Source organism: Drosophila sechellia, chromosome 2R (genome assembly GCF_004382195.2).
Source record: "Drosophila sechellia strain sech25 chromosome 2R, ASM438219v1, whole genome shotgun sequence".
NCBI lineage: Eukaryota > Metazoa > Arthropoda > Insecta > Diptera > Drosophilidae > Drosophila > Drosophila sechellia.
The window spans coordinates 6,506,391-6,523,336 of NC_045950.1; the positions used below are offsets into that span (position 1 = coordinate 6,506,391).

At 47.7% G+C, this 16,946-nt stretch overlaps 2 protein-coding genes across 23 annotated transcripts in view; one reads left to right on the forward strand and one right to left on the reverse strand.

Moving 5' to 3' along the window:
* The window catches only part of LOC6608488 (sorbin and SH3 domain-containing protein 1), a 35,034-nt gene extending 21,054 nt beyond the window's left edge, over nucleotides 1-13,980 (forward strand). For 4 of the 22 annotated variants that reach the window (XM_032715666.1, XM_032715648.1, XM_032715652.1 and 1 more), the window contains 15 exons: nucleotides 679-818; nucleotides 917-989; nucleotides 1,208-1,240; nucleotides 1,625-1,778; nucleotides 1,843-1,963; nucleotides 2,283-2,315; nucleotides 2,733-2,785; nucleotides 2,854-3,032; nucleotides 3,418-7,257; nucleotides 7,479-7,577; nucleotides 11,637-11,943; nucleotides 12,001-12,115; nucleotides 12,447-12,653; nucleotides 12,713-12,945; nucleotides 13,084-13,980. In XM_032715666.1, the coding sequence (XP_032571557.1) occupies nucleotides 702-818; nucleotides 917-989; nucleotides 1,208-1,240; nucleotides 1,625-1,778; nucleotides 1,843-1,963; nucleotides 2,283-2,315; nucleotides 2,733-2,785; nucleotides 2,854-3,032; nucleotides 3,418-7,257; nucleotides 7,479-7,577; nucleotides 11,637-11,943; nucleotides 12,001-12,115; nucleotides 12,447-12,653; nucleotides 12,713-12,945; nucleotides 13,084-13,252 (5,733 nt within the window). In that variant the 5' untranslated portion in view covers nucleotides 679-701 and the 3' untranslated portion in view covers nucleotides 13,253-13,980. Of the gene's footprint in view, nucleotides 1-397; nucleotides 497-678; nucleotides 819-916; nucleotides 990-1,207; nucleotides 1,241-1,624; nucleotides 1,779-1,842; nucleotides 1,964-2,282; nucleotides 2,316-2,732; nucleotides 2,786-2,853; nucleotides 3,033-3,417; nucleotides 7,258-7,478; nucleotides 7,578-8,378; nucleotides 9,017-11,636; nucleotides 11,944-12,000; nucleotides 12,116-12,446; nucleotides 12,654-12,712; nucleotides 12,946-13,083 lie in introns of those variants that run through there. The other 18 variants (XM_032715667.1, XM_032715653.1, XM_032715669.1 and 15 more) reach the window with 15 other exon arrangements.
* Nucleotides 13,675-16,738, reverse strand: LOC6608491 (ribonuclease Z, mitochondrial). The gene is made up of 2 exons (XM_002033189.2): nucleotides 15,388-16,738; nucleotides 13,675-15,330 (listed from the first exon to the last, which is right to left on the reverse strand). The coding sequence occupies exons 1-2, from the start codon at nucleotides 16,610-16,612 to the stop codon at nucleotides 14,255-14,257; spliced, it is 2,301 nt and encodes a 766-aa protein (XP_002033225.2). The 5' UTR covers nucleotides 16,613-16,738; the 3' UTR covers nucleotides 13,675-14,254.
* Nucleotides 16,739-16,946: the final 208 nt, after the last annotated feature.

A 16,946-nucleotide genomic window follows, 5' to 3' on the forward strand; every position in this document is an offset into this window, starting at 1 on the left:
TATATCTTTAAACATAATTCAAAGTGAATATCAATTACCTGTTGATATTTTGGTGACCATTATTTGTACATATACCTAAAAAACCTACAGCTGAGATCATATTTGCTTTTGTTGGTAACAGCAATTTTCTCACATATGTATGTATTAGCCCCATTAGCTACTGACCATATCGATCAAATTTAGTAGCTAGAGTAAAAAGATTTGTCAATGGAAAAATTGCAATTCTTTTATAGTGTGATTATAAATTATAGAAGATTTTATTAGTCTGTTGTTGTACCTTTGAGTGTTGGAAAAAGTCGACTTCTACGACTATGTCTTTATGGCAAACTCCCCATTTTCCGCCCCAAAATTCGCTCGATTTCGCTAACGTTTTTCCGTCGTTTACCGCCCCGAAAAGCATTCGAACGCTCTTCGTCCAACTCGGAGCTGCAGAGGCCGTTTGTGCGGCGCCAGCTGTCCGACGCCAGTCGCCCAGCCTACAGGCCCAATGAAGTCAGTAAGTATAGCCGATGTGGGTAGGGCAAGTGACCAGGTGAAGCGAGCTCATGTCGACGCTCAACACTGAATGTAGCTGCGATGTTTGTGTCCCCATTTAACCCTAAAACCTAAAACCTAAACCAATGACCCGAGCCACCATAGACCTCCAAACACTAACCAAACTCCATCTGCGGTTTCCAGTCTACAAAGTCAAGCACGAGTATATGAGCGAACCGGAGACGGGCAGCGATCGTCCCCGGAAAATGGCACAGTTAGGGCGAAGGCAGTACGACGGCATCGGTCCGGTGACCAACGATGGAATGCCCATCATCCTGAGATCGGTAAAGGCAGCCCCACTTACTGGGGCATATCGGGGGTTTTGAACTCCAAGTGAGACGAATTGATACGAGTATTGTTCCTTATCCTTATCCACATGCAGGAGGTCAAGGAGCCGCATCAGCATGAGTGGTACAAGCGTCTGTATCAGACGATACACAAGCAGAAGAACGGCGGTAAATGTCACTACTTTCCCCCCGGTCTGAAGCATTGAAATATCCTAGATCCTAGTACACCACACCACACCCCATTCCCATCCCAGCTAATTCCCACTCCCCAACAATGTCCATTCCCCAATCCTTCTAATGCTTCAGTCTGATTTCATTTCCGTCTTATCGTTTCGGTGTCTTCAAAAACTCTCGTTTCTCATTTCCCCATTCGCTTTCGCCCCAAGATGAATTCGTGATTCGCTACAAGTGTCCTAGAGGTGATTCTTTGTTCTTTGATCTATAAACTAAGCTATGCCCTAGTAGCTCCTCCCCTTTAGTAGCTCGCTTTCGCCTGTACATATGACGGGGTCTAGTGACCTCTAACCTCTAACAAATAGAGCGCTTCATTCTATTTTGGTTTAATTTTGTTTACATGCATGCTGTATTATTTGGCTTACCTAAATACTACTAAATTTCACAACTAACCTAATCTAAGGGCTAACTCACCGAACGCAAAACCACAAAACAATGCTAACATCATGTCCGCCAGTACACCACCAAGACGAAGTAATGATCATGTGAAAGTAGAGCTTGAGAAACCGCTTTGTGCTTGTACAACTGAATACTTACCCCGACTAATCAGTTCTTCCGTCTCCGATCAGCCCGTCCGTCGTACAAGAGCAACGGATACGTCTCAGAGCCCGAGCCCAACTACGATTCGGATTACTCGACGTTGAGGTACCGCACCCAGAATCCGCACCGCGTTCAGTCCGTCTCCTCGGCTGTCAATGTGCGCAACCTTAATCAGGACGAGAAGTAAGTCATTATATTCCATACTTAATGAACCTTACTAATCGAACAACTGCCTTTTACGTTGCAGGTTGTATGGTACTATGCCAAATCCCATAAAATCAGCGCAAAACTCGTATAAGAATCAGCCAGGTCGCATCGAAAACTATACGACAGGTCATTCGTCTGTTTCCGAAAAGGAAAAGAAGGAAGTAAGTATCAGTTCCGGAACATTCACTGTACCGTTTTATCAGTGTGACCGAAATGCTCACCATTTTGGGCCAATCCACTTCACAACCATCATTTTTAACCCACGCAAAGCAATCAGTCGTATTTGCTCAACGGAACCACTTCACTGGCACCGATCAATATTAGCTTGTTGCCCCAGCTCATCTGCAATGCCACGATAATACCCACCAAGCCCCAATCGGGTCCATAATCATTCAGCATTCACATTCACCACCCATAATCTGTCATTCAGATCGCCTCAAATATTCTAACTCAAAGCAATTATTCTATTCACAATTCTAGTGGTGGGACGAAGTGATGGACATCTTTAACGGGGTATGATCTCTACTATATTATCTAGATTTAGTCTTAGTTAATTTACCTTCCGATTGAGCTACTCGAGACCGTTTTCCGTTGTCTAACGTGAACTAAACCGTTCCCAACTGTTTGCTTACTATTATATCTTTCCTTGCCTACCATTTACCGCCTACCAAAATGCCTGATCCATATCCTTCGCAAAGTGGCTTAGGGAGCATACACGCATCCCGCGTATTATCATAGAGTTCGTCGACGAGTTCGACGGCATCGGAGTAAGTTTCCTTGGACAGAATAGACATCGGTCTGTCAGATACATGAAAGCGAGGCAGGAATCATTGCAAAGGCACCAGAACTACTAATAGAAGCCTCTCGATCAGTTTTATCCTTGTATCTGAAATAATGCTTATCCATTTACTTTCTCTTTTCCTTCAATAGAATCTAGAACAATCGAAACTATCGCCATTGTACACTGAAGGTAACTTGTCCAGGTAAGCAAAGTAGCTAGAACTTAAATAGATTTCATTATATAACCTTCATTCCTTTCTTACATTTTCAGAGCTTTGGCCAAGGAATCCGGCTATACTAGCGATTCCAATCTGGTCTTCCGTAAGAAGGAGGTACCCGTAAGCAGCCCCCTTAGCCCCGTTGAACAAAAGCAGGCTTACAAGAGTCTCCAGGCAGGCGGAGAACCTCCTCTGCTCGGCTTCCGCAAACCAGCGCCCGAGAAACCCCGTGGTAAGTGTCAAACTTTGTTAGGTTTTGGGTTAATTTTTTGCCGTAGCTCTAATTATATATAATACTTAACATAGTCATAAGTCGCTGGGCTATCTACTCACTAATCCTGCAAACGGTGTTGGTTTCAAGGTCTATCTTTTGTACACCAATCTATTTAAGACTTTAACCTCTTTGCCACCTCTTGCTCTGGTTGTATCTCCATCACCCACTATCACTGCTCACCTGAAGTTGTACTTGTCTGCCCACAAAGAGGCGGGCTCCACCAAAAGAAAAAAAAAACAAATAAAAGTAAAATAGCACCACCGTTAATGGCACTGTCACAGGCACAACCGAAACAACAGAAGCCGCTGGCTAATTTAAAATCCGTTTTAATGCCTTCCCTAAGAAATTTTGGAGGAGTTCGAATTCATACAGATCACTCCCACGCTCACAAAGATTCGTGTCAGTACCAAGGAGCTGGAAGAGGAAGTGGAACCCGTGAGAAAAGCAGCAACACCGCCGCCTCCGCCTCCGCCGCCACCACCACCACCTCCTCCTCCTCAACAATCTTGGGCAACGAGCAGGGACCATAAGCCCGTAAAGATGTTCTCCCAGCTATCGAAGAATCTGCCCTCGTTCATTCCGTTGAGCAAGAAGCAGCAATTGTCGCAACAGGATGACCCAGCCCCAAGGCCGCCCCATCGAAAGTCCAGCTGCACGAAGAGCACTGTGCGAGTCCTGAGCTCCGCCTCAAAGTCCAGGCATGAGCAGTGCTTCCAACCGCCAAATGGAACTGCCCCTGGGGTATCCACCATCACCCTGCGGAAGGTGGCCACTTCGAGTTGTTCCCGTCGTGAACCCATCTGCCGATCGAAGTCGGCGGGAGCGGTGTCCACCCTTTTGCAAACGCTTACGGCCACCAAGGAGACCCGACTCACCCGTCGGGTTCAGCAGCAGCAGCAGCAATCGCGTTTGAGGTCCTCGAGTCCTAGTAGACGCCCCGCTCGTCTTCTGGCCCTTCGTCATTCCAGCCGAAGTCCTGTGGCCTTTGGCAGGAGCATATCGAAGGAAAGAAGCTTCGCTGAGGAGAAAAAGCGACTGGAGAACACGCTGCCAGCTAATCGCACCAACTTTGAGGCCAGTACCAATATACTAAGGGATCCCTCCTTGAAATCCCCCCAAGAGGTGAGGGAGGCAGTGCGTTCGTATGCGACGTCACGCAGCAAGTCCTTGCCACGACTTCGTCATACTACAGTGAGCACTACCACAAGGCAGACCATGTGCTTCCCGCAAGTGCGACCCCAGACTCTTTTGGATTGCGGAACTCGGTCGCTGAGGAAGTGCTCCTCGAAAGCAGGAAAAGGCCAAGAAAATAACGGATCCAATGACAGCTTGCCGAGAAGTAACTCCACCTTCTCCATTGACTCTATGGTGCGTCAGGAAATTGTGCCCATAGCACCGCCCAAGACATATGTCGGGAAGTCTAGAGGATCACTCTCTAAAGCGCTGGTTCCACTCCAGAACAGTCGAAGCGAAGGTCACGTGCCAAGAAAGCGTCAGTCTGGCAAAAGCACCACCAAACCACCGCCACCAGTGACTGTTCACTCCTACAGCGAATCAGTGAGGGAGAAGACCAACTTTTGGAACGAGTACAACGCCAAGCAGGCCATGTCCTTGCCGCAAGAGTACAAGTTCTGTCCGGAGGATGTGTGTGATTTCGAGAGTCATACGATCCAGCAACCGTGTATCGAGGACCTAGTGTGGAAATATGAGGGCAAGGAGCAGCGTTCACCGAAACAAGTCACCGTGACGGACATCGCTCGTCCCCAATCGCCACAATTGAGCCAGGAGCGTCGCTTTTCGCCCACTCGAGAGGTTCGGGTGCCCCAAATCAGCCGGGAGGTCAGATCTCCGTCTCGTCGCCGCATCGATAGCCTGCGTTCCAAGGACAAAGAACAGTCCTTGGCCAGGGCCAGCAGCCTTAGCAGCGCAGATGACCGCAAGAGGGCTACTCCAGCTCCTTCAAATGGACTTTACCAATGTGGAGAGCTGGCCCACAGTGCCACGTCATTGACTCACCTGGAACGCCATAGTCCCAGCTGTCGGTATCGTAACAATTGCGAGCGTTTCACTGAATTGAATCGCTTCTACAGCACTTTGGAGCGAGTGGGTCAGCTGGAGAGGGCCACGTCCTCCAGCAGTTTCCATCCCTTGAGAAAGGATGCTGAGCTCCTGGACTTTGATGAATGGCGCCGGGTGCGACTTCATGAACGTGCGGAAAAAGAGCTGCAATATTTAGTTGGAAAGCTACGAGATGACCAAAAGCAAAGGGATCTTCACTTTCGTTCAAAGGATGTAGACTCCATTAAGTGGCGTCAAGAGGCCGACCAATCGCTGGTTGCCAAGAAGAAGTCTGTGGAGGATCTACGCGAAAACTTTGAGCAGCTGAATCTCCTCAGGCAGCAGCAGCAGCTCCAATCGGAGCCAGTTCATCGCCATTGGAGACGCAACACGGTGGCTGATTTGGCCTGCGGTCTGGAGCACCAGGCCTCGGCGGAACCCGAGATGGAGCGTCACTTGGACAACGACTTAGTGAGCACTTTGTCCAAGGATCAGATTAAAAAGATAACCCAGCAGCTGAACGAGATCTACTCGGGCAATCGCCATGCTCCAGCCGTCGAAGAGCAGTATGTCGTGACCGTAGAGAAGGGCTCCCGTCCAAATGGTCTGAAGGTACGTTGCAACTCCACCATCTCCAAGGATCAGCTACTGGGACCAGTTCAACGTAAGCGAGATGAACAGCACTTAAATCAGACTTTGCCTCGCCCCACTCGCAGTCAATCTCCGGTTCTGGTGGCACGAGAAACCCGTGGTGCCATTGCAGCCAAGAACGCAGAGTTGACCCTGACGAAACCGCCGGATGTGCCACCAAGACCCAAGCCCACACCAAGTCAGGAGGTTAAGAGCAAGCCACCGCCGAAGGCGGAACCAAAAGTTGAGACTCGCGAACCGGCCGAAGACATAAGCCAGAAGATACAGTACTTCGAGGATCGCCAGTTCGATGAGCCGCCCAAGACCATCTACCACGCTCGCGAAGATTCCTCGCCGGACGAAGCTGAGGTTATGCGACTTATCAATCAAAACATGCAAGAACGTCAGAGAGCCAGGCAACTTCACCACCACCAGGAGCTGAGTAACTCATTGACCGATTTGAGCGGGGTTTTTGGGGAGCGCCCTGCGGCCCGGGTAAATTTTCACTTGCACAGCCCGCCCGACCGTCCGCCCGACGATACCGAGCTTATCAGCTTTGGGAACGGGTCACCGGATCACGGAGACGGCAGTCTTGAGCTCTACTCGGACTCCTACTATCGGTCGCGCAGTCTGTCGCCCCAATCGCAGGCCTCCGCCTGCTCCAGCTCCTACTTGCAGAGGGTGTACACCGGCGAGGTGCGGAAGATGCGTCAGCACTTCGAGAGCATTCAGCAGTCCGGCGAACAGTCCCGAGAGCCATCCAATGAGCGGCGTGATTTTTTTGGGCTTAGCTCGCTGCGGAGGGCGCGCAGCGATCCCGAAATGAGTGCGGGATCCAAAGACGCCCCGGACACCGTTACGGAGGCGGTGTCGAAGGAGGACGTGCCTCGGCTAACCCACAAATTCGAGTTGAGGGCAGCCACGCCATCGCCGGAACGAGGAAGAAGGCGTATGCGTAGCGCCCAGGACCGCCTAATGCCCCACATCGATATCATCAGCAAGACAGCGGCCTTGAAGAGAGAACTACCCATTCCCGTTCGATCGAGTCCCACGAGGAGCGTTAGCAGCAACAGCCATTGCTTCGAGCGTCTGAGGATGCGCTACCAGTCACCGGAGCCGCAGACCCAGAGCTATTTGTCCACCTCGCATCCGGATATGCGGGATGTCCACGACATATCGCCCCATCTGAGTGCCGATTGGGTGGCTCACAAGCACCCAGAACCGACGAAGCCCAAGGACCTGCCCAAGAAGCCACAACGAGTGGTGAGGGCGAGCTCCACTTCTCCACCTCGACCAGCAAGATCGCAAAACCACCAGCTGAGCTCCCGGCTAACTAGCTGCATGAAGGATATATTCGCCAACCAGAAGTTCGATCCCAAAAAGCATCGTCCCAAGGCCCGATATGTTCCCGATGGTGCGGAGAATGGCAATCAGAAATCCAAGGATAATGGCACTTTAGAGCGCCTCAAGAAGACAGCCATGGTGACCTTTAAAGGTGATTATTACATATGACTTTCGGGGAGCAGTGGTTGGGGTCTCCATGGAAATGATCAGGAAATGAGCCAGGGCAACCTTTCACCTTTCCTTACGCTTCGTTGGTCGCCTGATCTCGTAGATCTCGTAGAGCTAGCTGCTGCTTGTTGGTTACTCCCCCATTGGTCTTAACTATTCCAAATTATCCCTTTACTCGTCTATTATCTGTAATCGTTGGCGCAGATCTCGACCCGAACGCGCCCCCCATTCCCCCACAGCCGCCAGTCAAGGGTCTCTCCTCCTACGATTTCCCGTACAGCACCGACACCGTCGACGGATCAGGTGAGTGACGATGATGCGGGTTATCGCTGGCATTTCCCAAATGGTGCACAAAGTATCCGCTGCTTAAAAGTCGAGCAAAAGAGTAAAGGAGTGAAAATGGGAGTTAAATGTGCTGGGAAGTCTTAACCCCTCCCTATATATGAACAAAATTTAAGCTTGAACTTCATAACATCATAACATTTACATCCAAATCGTACATATTTTTATCAAGCGTACTTGCAAGGCTCACATTTCAATCATAAAAAAATATTTTAAAACATTTGAAGTGTACTTTTAATATCCACTAACTACATGAAAAGTAATTAAGGGAAAATGACCCAGCTCAATGCCCATATAAGCTAGTTAGCGGATTAATTTTAGTTAGCTTATCCTGGCCAGGACACTTAATGTATCCATGCTATTCCGCACTCAGCCAGTGTCATTCGTTGACCTTTGCTAAAAGCATTTTTACTACCGCAACGACGGGCAATTTCCGCAATTGGTGCAATTTCGCTTTGAAGGCGCGCCGTGCCTCAGTTGACCAAATTAATCGATATCTCCACTGAGAATGCCGGCCACGCGGACGGGCCTGACCTGCTTAGCTTCCCCGGCCGAACCACCAAGCCACCACCCACCTGTCCACCTGTCCGGGTGGTGGCTCTGCCCTTGTTGTTGCTGCTTCGCTGGGGGTGGCTCACCTTGCCGGTGCGAACCTGCAGTTCGTTCGCGTTGCCATGGCCAAGACGATGCCGTCAACAAAACAAACTCGGGAACACATACCGGTCGCGGCCGTTAGTCAGTTTCACTTTTCCGTGCCAAAAAAACGTGTCTTTCGGGCTGCGCTCGCAATAATTGCCAGTTAAATGTCTTATGCAACCGCGGCAATATGATCCATCAAACGCTGGCGCCGCACCGCAGCAAATCCTCCAGTTATTCCCAGAGCAAGGCGGTCCACTGGCGACAGAAGTTGCACAGCAGCTGCAACGACTTGGAGCTGGGGGATGAGCCATTCCCGGAGCCGCAAGGCATGTGGCACAGTAAGGAGATTAATGAAAATCCCTGGCAAAGGCCACAGAGCAGTGGGGCTGACGGCAACATCCGTAACTCTGGCAGCAGTGGCAACAACAACGTCTGCGACATACCCAACTGTGGCAAAATCCTGTGGATACATCGCCGGGAATACGATTACAAAAGATCCGCCCCTCTAAGGCCACCTTCCCCTTCGAACTACCATGGTGTTCCGAGCGCCGTGGGCTACCACGTGGTGGGACTGCCCCTTACACCGCAGCCTAACCAACGACAGGCCTATCTGGCCAACCAACATGCCATTGGTTCATCCATGCCACTGCTCCTGTGGCAGCAGCAGCAGCAGTTGCTGCAGCAACAGCGTCAACATCAGCAGAATCTGCAACAGCTGCAGCATCGGAAATATCAGAACCTGCAACATCGGTGGCCAAGCAGTTAGTATATAGCTTAAAGTGTGCACTAAATTAGATAATCGGATTAGGATGTGCTACACTGATTACTTCAGATAAGTTATTAAGGACTTTTGAGCCATTGTGATTAACTAACTCCCTTGATTATTTTATACAAAGGCTCGCGTACATTTCGCAGAAAACATATTAAATTCCAATTATGAATACTTTTCTCAAGTGGCTCAAATATTTTCCAATTATTTATAGACCCCCAGTGAGATAAAAGAAAGTCAAGCGATCGATTGAACCCCTTGCAGCTCCCACCGTTACATTCGCTTTGCACTTTCTCATTTGACTAAGCGACCTTCCTGTTTTGCACTTTCTCACGGTTTTTCTTTTGCAAAAAGGTAAAAACTCGTTATCACCTGGGCCACCTAAGATTGGCGAAGAGAGGTGGCCAAAAGAGAGGCCAGCTTTTGGCCGCGCTCCATGCGTTTCAATGCCAAAGTCTTTGATAAAAGCTATAAAAGTAGATGGCAGGAAAAGCTTTTTACTATAATCAAGATGAAGAAGCAATAATGGGAAGTACATTGGGCTAAAATTTATATCAAACGGAGCCGTAGAGACCATTGATATGACTTTATATACTTTTGCCTAAACTGCCACAAAAACTGGATGACATATTTATTTTTCATAAAAATTGTTTAAAAGAAAGACACGCTTTTTTGTTGCGTGATAAAGTCACCAATATTCGACCGCTCTGACCCACTGTGCCACCATCAAGCAATTCACACACCCCACTGCACCACCACCAACAACAACAATTAAACGTGAAGCGGCGCCGCCAGAAAACGGAACTTGTAGTAATACGAACGCCGCTATCTTTGGAAATTACTCACCCGGCAGAGAGCCGAAATCGAAATCTCTTTTACGTCAACGCGAAGCTTCGTCTTCTGGTCTTCCCTCTCTGTCTCGTCTTCTCCAGCTATCCCTCTCTCGCTCTGTTTCCCTATATTGCTTAGCTGCCTTGGGGTCCCCATTCAATTTCGATTTCGGTTTCAGTTGAGCGCTGCGCGTGCTACGGTAAAGTCATACAATCTCCCTCTCTTTCCGCCCCCTCGCTCGCCGTCTCTTTCTCCGGCTCCAGTGAAGCGCGGAGCTTGTTTGTTGTTGCGCGCCGATTCTTCCCAGCTTTATCAGAGAATTGGCTCAGGCTTCGATTCCGATTCTAGATTCTGATTGATAGTTGTGACTAATGAGCGCTCAACGAAGAAAACAGTAAAGAAAAGCGTTTAAAACTTAATTGAGCGTGAAATGCGAGGAAAAGCCTTGAGAAGCCCGTGTGTTTCTGTGTGTGTTTGTTTGTGTCTCCAGAATGGATGGAAATATGCAAAGCAAAGTGGTCTTAATTGTGCACTTTTATCCAATTTAAAGTTCAATCTTTTGATTGCTGTCTTCTTGATAATGCAAACATCCCTTTATTAACTAAAATATCCAGTGATAACGTATTAATATAACACATGCTGTCAAGAATGTGCTACAAATAGAGCTACCTTGATAGTTAAACCTCTTTATAAAAGAAGATAACACTATCACATTGATAGCACTGCGATTTTTCTCCGTGCAAGCACTTTCAAACGCTGGCAAAATATGCCGCAGCGAATCAGTGAAAGTGAAAATCCCAATCCCCCGAGTGTCAATTAAGCCTCTCTTTCCATTTCTTCACTTGGCGTAAACAGCACGTACAAAGCTGTTGTTAATTGTTGTTGTTCGAAGACAAAGCTTTGTGGCTCATGGTTTATTTGCCGTGAAAATATTTGTGCAGCTGCCCCAGCAATTCCGCCTCCTCCGTTACCCTCTCCTCATCATTCTCTCGAGGCTTTCCCCTTGAGATTTTCCAATTCAGTTCAATAGATGCTGAAGCTACATTCTTTCTTAATCAGTTGACCGCCTGCTGCGCAATTCACTTGTAGTATCAATTGAGAAGGAATGGATCTGGGCTACTTTAGGCGATGAGTAACTTCGCTGGACTCGAATTCATCTTATCACGAGGTCAGTTGGCTTAGGAAAGCTCCAAGACACTGAGAGTTCAGTTCCCCCTTCAGAGCCCAAACATCAGATTGTTAAGCTAACGAGCATTAACTTCAATTGCAGCTAATTCTCCATTTAAGAGAGCTGCTTTATTCAATTTGATATTGTGGAAAGCCACTTTTTCTGGTCGGGGGTACCAAGTGGGGGCTATGAGCTGGCTGTTTATTTGCCTACCAATTGGCAGACTGATATGTACGCCGCACCCGACTCCCAGATAAGCCATTGTTTCGTAACAGAAGCGGCGGCAGTTACGATTTGCGGTTAGATCGTCTTACGACTCAGACAACTACGATGGCGACAAGAGATTGCTGTTTGTAGGGTAAACAGCGCGTACACTTGGCGAAAATGGGTTCGTAGTTCAACCAACTTGTTTAGGAGGGACGGGTGACTAGATCCCATAGAGAACCACTTCGGTAATCGAGCTCTGGGTTTTAGCATAAGCATATAGATTATATGGTTGCCTGGGAAACCAACGAAGGCGAAGACGCTTCGCTTGAGCTTGAGCCTGAAACCCCATCTTGCCACTTTGTGCCTCTCATCTAAACAGAGTCTCCCAATCATTACTTTGCCACAGACGTGAACATCCACTTCAAGACCCCCATCAGGCATGAGCATCGCCAGAACTTGTCGGAAGAGGAACTAGCCATTCGCCAAGCGGAGCACATGCAGAAGCTCTACCACGAGGAGCGCCGTCGCAAGTATCTACAGGAGCTGCAGGACATGAATTCGCGCCGCCACACGGACAACTTCACCCCGTCGCAGAAGTCGCCCATCGCCCTCAATCGCTACGATGACTTCCCCACGGACGTGACCCTCAAGTCGCTGGTGGGCCCCAAGACGGTGGCCCGGGCTCTCTTCAACTTTCAGGGACAGACCTCCAAGTATGTAGCCCATAAGCAGGATTCCTCCAAGCAGCACTATATACATAATCCTTTTAGGGAGCTATCCTTCCGCAAGGGCGACACAATCTACATCAGGCGGCAGATCGATGCCAACTGGTATGAAGGCGAGCACAATGCCATGATTGGACTGCTTCCAGCCAGCTATGTTGAGGTGAGTGGATTTCTCGACAGCAGCGGTCCTATCTTTATCTGTAAGAAGGCAATCCAGCGAAAATCTCCTAACCCCTCAAAACATAGGCCTTTTTTAAAATATATATATTTATATATAAATATTTATATAAATCATTGGAGATCGATCCAATGAAGCAGCCCCCGGAGTGGAGATCGTGCCTAATCTTAATCTTACTTTTTTGTATAGAACAAAGACAATGGAATCAAACTAAACTGAATAGCTTTTGACAAAAGATCATTAATGCAGTTCTTAAAAAACTAAAGTTAAGGATATTTATTAATAACGAATCCAACCCATTTTACAATTATAGATTGTCAGTCGAGATGGAGCCCGTACCCCATCCAAGCGGCCATCGGAGGGTCAGGCCCGTGCCAAATACAACTTCCAGGCCCAGTCGGGCATAGAGCTCTCCTTGAACAAGGGCGAATTGGTCACTTTGACGCGCCGAGTGGATGGCAACTGGTTCGAGGGCAAGATTGCCAACAGGAAGGGCATCTTCCCGTGCTCTTACGTGGAGGTTTGTTATATAACTAGCAATCAATCTTTGTAGTTACATAATACCACTTGAACCTTAAGGTACTTACTGATATTGGTGCTGAAGACATTGCGGCCAGGACAACCACCGTGATCACCAGCCAGAGCACCACGAATCTGCGGCCCAATCTCGACGTGCTGCGCACAAACATCAACAATGAGTTCAATACGCTGACGCAAAATGGAGCACAGCCACCGAACGGAATCCTTAAGGAAACGCGGACACTTCATAAGACAGACGCCCTCCATGTGGACACCAGTTCCGAGCCATTGGCGTGAGTAATCATTCTATTAAATATCAAAGAAACTGTCCAAAAGATAATAAGTTGTAAGACGGATTCTAGACATATTTCTTAGTGTTTTACTTTGGTTAGACCAATACAATCCAATTATTAACATGAGATCTTCTTTAGATACCGCGCACTGTACAAGTACCGGCCCCAGAACTCCGATGAACTGGAACTGCTCGAGGGAGATGTGGTCCATGTGCTGGAGAAGTGCGACGACGGATGGTTCGTGGGCACCTCGCAGAGGACCGGCTGCTTCGGCACATTCCCCGGCAACTACGTGGAACGGGCCTAGAGGAGATCGATCCAATGATCCAGCCCCGGAGCGGCGATCGTGCCTAATCTTAATGAATTTGTAGTCTAATACGAGGAGGAATCAGCGTGGCCGGGGCGAAGGCAGTTCTATGATTAACTCTGATTTGGTTTTACTGGATTATTTTATGTTGTTGTTGAATAATTCTTATCCCGCTAATTCTGCTGCTTTCGTTTTGCCGTATTTTAAAGCTATTTATTTATTTTTAAACAGAGCATTAATTTTATCAATGTTGGAATTACGTTTATATATGACATCCAAATATTAACCAAAAGTTGTCCCCTCCACCTCCCCCACACCAACACTCCGACACCCCGATCACCCAAAACACACACACCAAATATCGAAGGACCTTAATTAAGATCATACATACATATGTACTTTGTCGTTTACCTACTAATTTTAACTAGTCACAGCTAATTTCCAAAAAGAAAATCAATTGCGAAAAAGAAGAGACCGTTGAACTAAAGTGCCTTAAAGTTGAAATTTAAATGACTAAAACGATATAAAATGTTTCAAAGTGCTAAGATTCAAGTGGCCTTGTTGAGTCGGCAGAGTGGATAATTACTATTGATAATTATGAATATTATTTATGATATTGTCGTGTCCGAACCAACAGAAACCATTTTAAAATCATTACAAAAAGCGTTTATTACACAGACACTGTTGCAAGCGTAATTAGTAAATAAAGAAGAAACTAAAAAACAAAATGGATTTTTTTAAATTTTTATTGGGATCATACAAATAATTTGTAAATGATGCAATTGATGCAAATGCAAATATCACCAGCATATACAGATACAAGCAATTGTGCTCTATTAATCTCATATATAAAATATATATATGTCTCCAATTAGTATTTGGGCAAACTTTACGGTTTCAAGAAATAACATTAAACTTAACAAATACCACTGAACTCTGACATAAGATTAACAGTAGCTCCTTGAATAACTTATCCTGATCATCCGATTAACTTGCCGGCAATCACGTTTCTGCCAGTTTTCGCTTTCGCTCCTGTTTCAGCTCCCGCTTGACAGCCCGCTGCTCTAGTTCTTCTGTGTACTCGGCGTACATTGCGAAAAGGGCGGGGTAGAGCTTGTGATAGTGCTGCAGATCCTCAATGGTCACTTCCATATTATCAAAGGCTATTGCCACTCTTTGCATATCCTCATCACTCGGCAATCGCGGGCATTTAGCGTAACGCTGAGAAAAGTGGGTGAGAATCGTGTGGCGAGCGTTCATATTCCGCCCCTGTTGAATGGCCTGCGACACGGTGCTGTGCGTCTTCAACCGCGCCTCCTTCTCCAGGTCGTCCTCCATTGTCGCCTCGTGAATAAGAACGGTGGAATCGCGGCCCAGATCAATTAGATCCTGGCATGGCATAGTGTCGCCGCTGTAAGTGATCTTGATGGGTTCGCTATTGTGCTTTGCCGCCAGAGTTAGGCTTATTCCGAAAGAGTTGGGGCAGTGCCTAACTAGGCAGGTGGATATGGAGGTAATTCCTAGAGGTTCAACATGTTCACCGCTCAGGGGACTAGCCAGGAGTTCACCGTTTCCCACTAGAGTGTAAGCATCTTCTACGGTTTCTATTTGCCGATTGTAGAACTCCAGCCAAGGTTCAATTTGGCGAGGAGCCAGCAGAATAAGTGGGTCTGCCCTAGGTTCCAATTGCCTCCTTTCCTGGAGCAGACCAATCAATCCAATGTGGTGGTCGGCATGCAAATGGGATACATAAATCGTCTGTAGCTGGCGAAGAATCAGATGCCCTTTCTCGTGACCATAAAGCCGTACAATTTGGCCATAAGTCCCTTCTCCACAATCTAACAACACGTAGGCATCAATTGCAGTCCTGATCAGAATCGAACTCACGTTGCGCGTCTTATTGGGAATGCAGGAGCCAGTGCCCAAGAAAATGATCTTTGGGTAGCTATCGGCAGAATTGTCAGGGAAACTATACTCTTCTTTGAACTTGGCCAATAGTTCCAGAAACCCAGGCACGGCATGGGTCTCCTTAACATACTCCTCTGGTGTGAGTTTCGACTCAAGGGTGCGATCCAGACCTTTAGGTAATAAGGAAATGAATATAGTGTTAAATGGTAAGTAAAAAAAATACCCACCTTTCCTTGGCCTCAGATGAAAGTTCGTCATGGCGACCACACCCTGTTCCTCTGCCTCGTTAGCCTTTGCATTTGCTTGGTCCTCCGAATCGGACTCGTCCAACTTTGTTTTTTTAAGGTTAATACTGAGAGTCTGACTCTGGCAGGACAACTGCTCGCACAGCAGTGGAAATACTTGCGGTGCCAGTTGGTGCAATTGGTGTTGGATGCGATGGGCGGCTGCATAGCCTGAGAATTGGTTTAGGGGAGAACTTAGGTAGATGTGCTGTGTCTCAGGTGAAAAATTCTCGACCACGAAATCCTTGTATTCCTGGCGAGAAGAAATATGATAAGGCGTGAAGTGCACCACAAGCGCAACTTCAGTTAACTTCTCCTCGCCCAATTTCTTGAGCCTTTTGCCGTGTGTAAGCAGTGCTGGTAGATAGTTCTCACAGGGCACATCAAGGAAAACAAAGGACAGTGCAGTTTCACTGGCCTCGGTGACATCGACTGAACGCACCACCTTTCCATCAGGCAGCGTGATATCGTTGCCATTCTTTAGCTGTCCCAGAAGAGGTCCTGGCGGCACACCCTGCTCCACGCACTTCACCAAGTTTAGGGCGCCAGCTCGCGGTTTCAGCTGACAAATGTAGTTTATCACACTTTTCGTCGGATCTTCCGAATTGATCAGGGGCAGAGAGTCCACCTTCAAGATGGAATCCTCGAAACAGGCGCCCTCAGAGCAATCGTTTGGCCGCACCTGGAGATTCTTTAGCACCACGAAACGTCGCATTGACTGCAGCATAGAGCCGAGATGAGGCGGTCCATGGAGTCCAATGTCGCGCACACCGGCATCTTGGATGGTCAGCGTCAGACCTGGTAGCCCTCCACAGGCAGCCCACGTATTTTGTGTGAGGAAAATTTGTTCCAGGCGTGATAGCCGGGTTTTATGCTCGTGAGCTAGCCTCTGGGTTCCCTCGCCGCAGTTGAAGAGATAGCGAGCCTGGTCTGTAAACAAATAAACAGCGGCAGGGGCTCCGTTGGCGCCGGAGCCCAGAACCTGCAGATTCACTGTTCCCGGCACCACAGATGCCAGCTTTTTTCTAAGCACATTGGGTTCCCGCTCATAGCGAGGTCCTGTTAAGGAACCCTTGGCCGAGGCAATCGTGGCCGACATCAAATTACTCGTTGTGAGCGTTCGCAAGGTTCTGTAGATCGGCGACCCGGCTGATTTCACTAAATACATTCGTATTTCGTCGGAGTCTGTAGTCGCGGGCTTTTAATAAACTGAGAAAGCGGGGAATTCGCTGAAATCATTCGCACAAATTTCGTCAGCACCGGCAACGTGTGTCTACGAACAGCTGTTGCTATTAGTGATGGCCCGCTAATGGTTGCGATACATCGAAATGGGACGATAGTAGAAAAGTGCTAAAGGGAATTCAATTAAAGTTAAAAATGATTATTGTTTAGAAATTCGATCCTAGATCTAAATGAGATCAATAAATTATTCCAGTTTAATATTATTATTTAACATATCAATGAATGTTTAATTTAAAACTAACATGTGAGATTAAGTAAGT

Bases quoted from the DNA above. Each gene is read 5' to 3' on its own strand.
- LOC6608491 (XM_002033189.2), bottom strand. From the start codon at position 16,612: ATGTATTTAGTGAAATCAGCCGGGTCGCCGATCTACAGAACCTTGCGA. The intron at 15,331-15,387 runs GTGGGTATTTTT...TATTACCTAAAG, and splicing joins TCATCTGAGGCCAAGGAAAG to GTCTGGATCGCACCCTTGAG.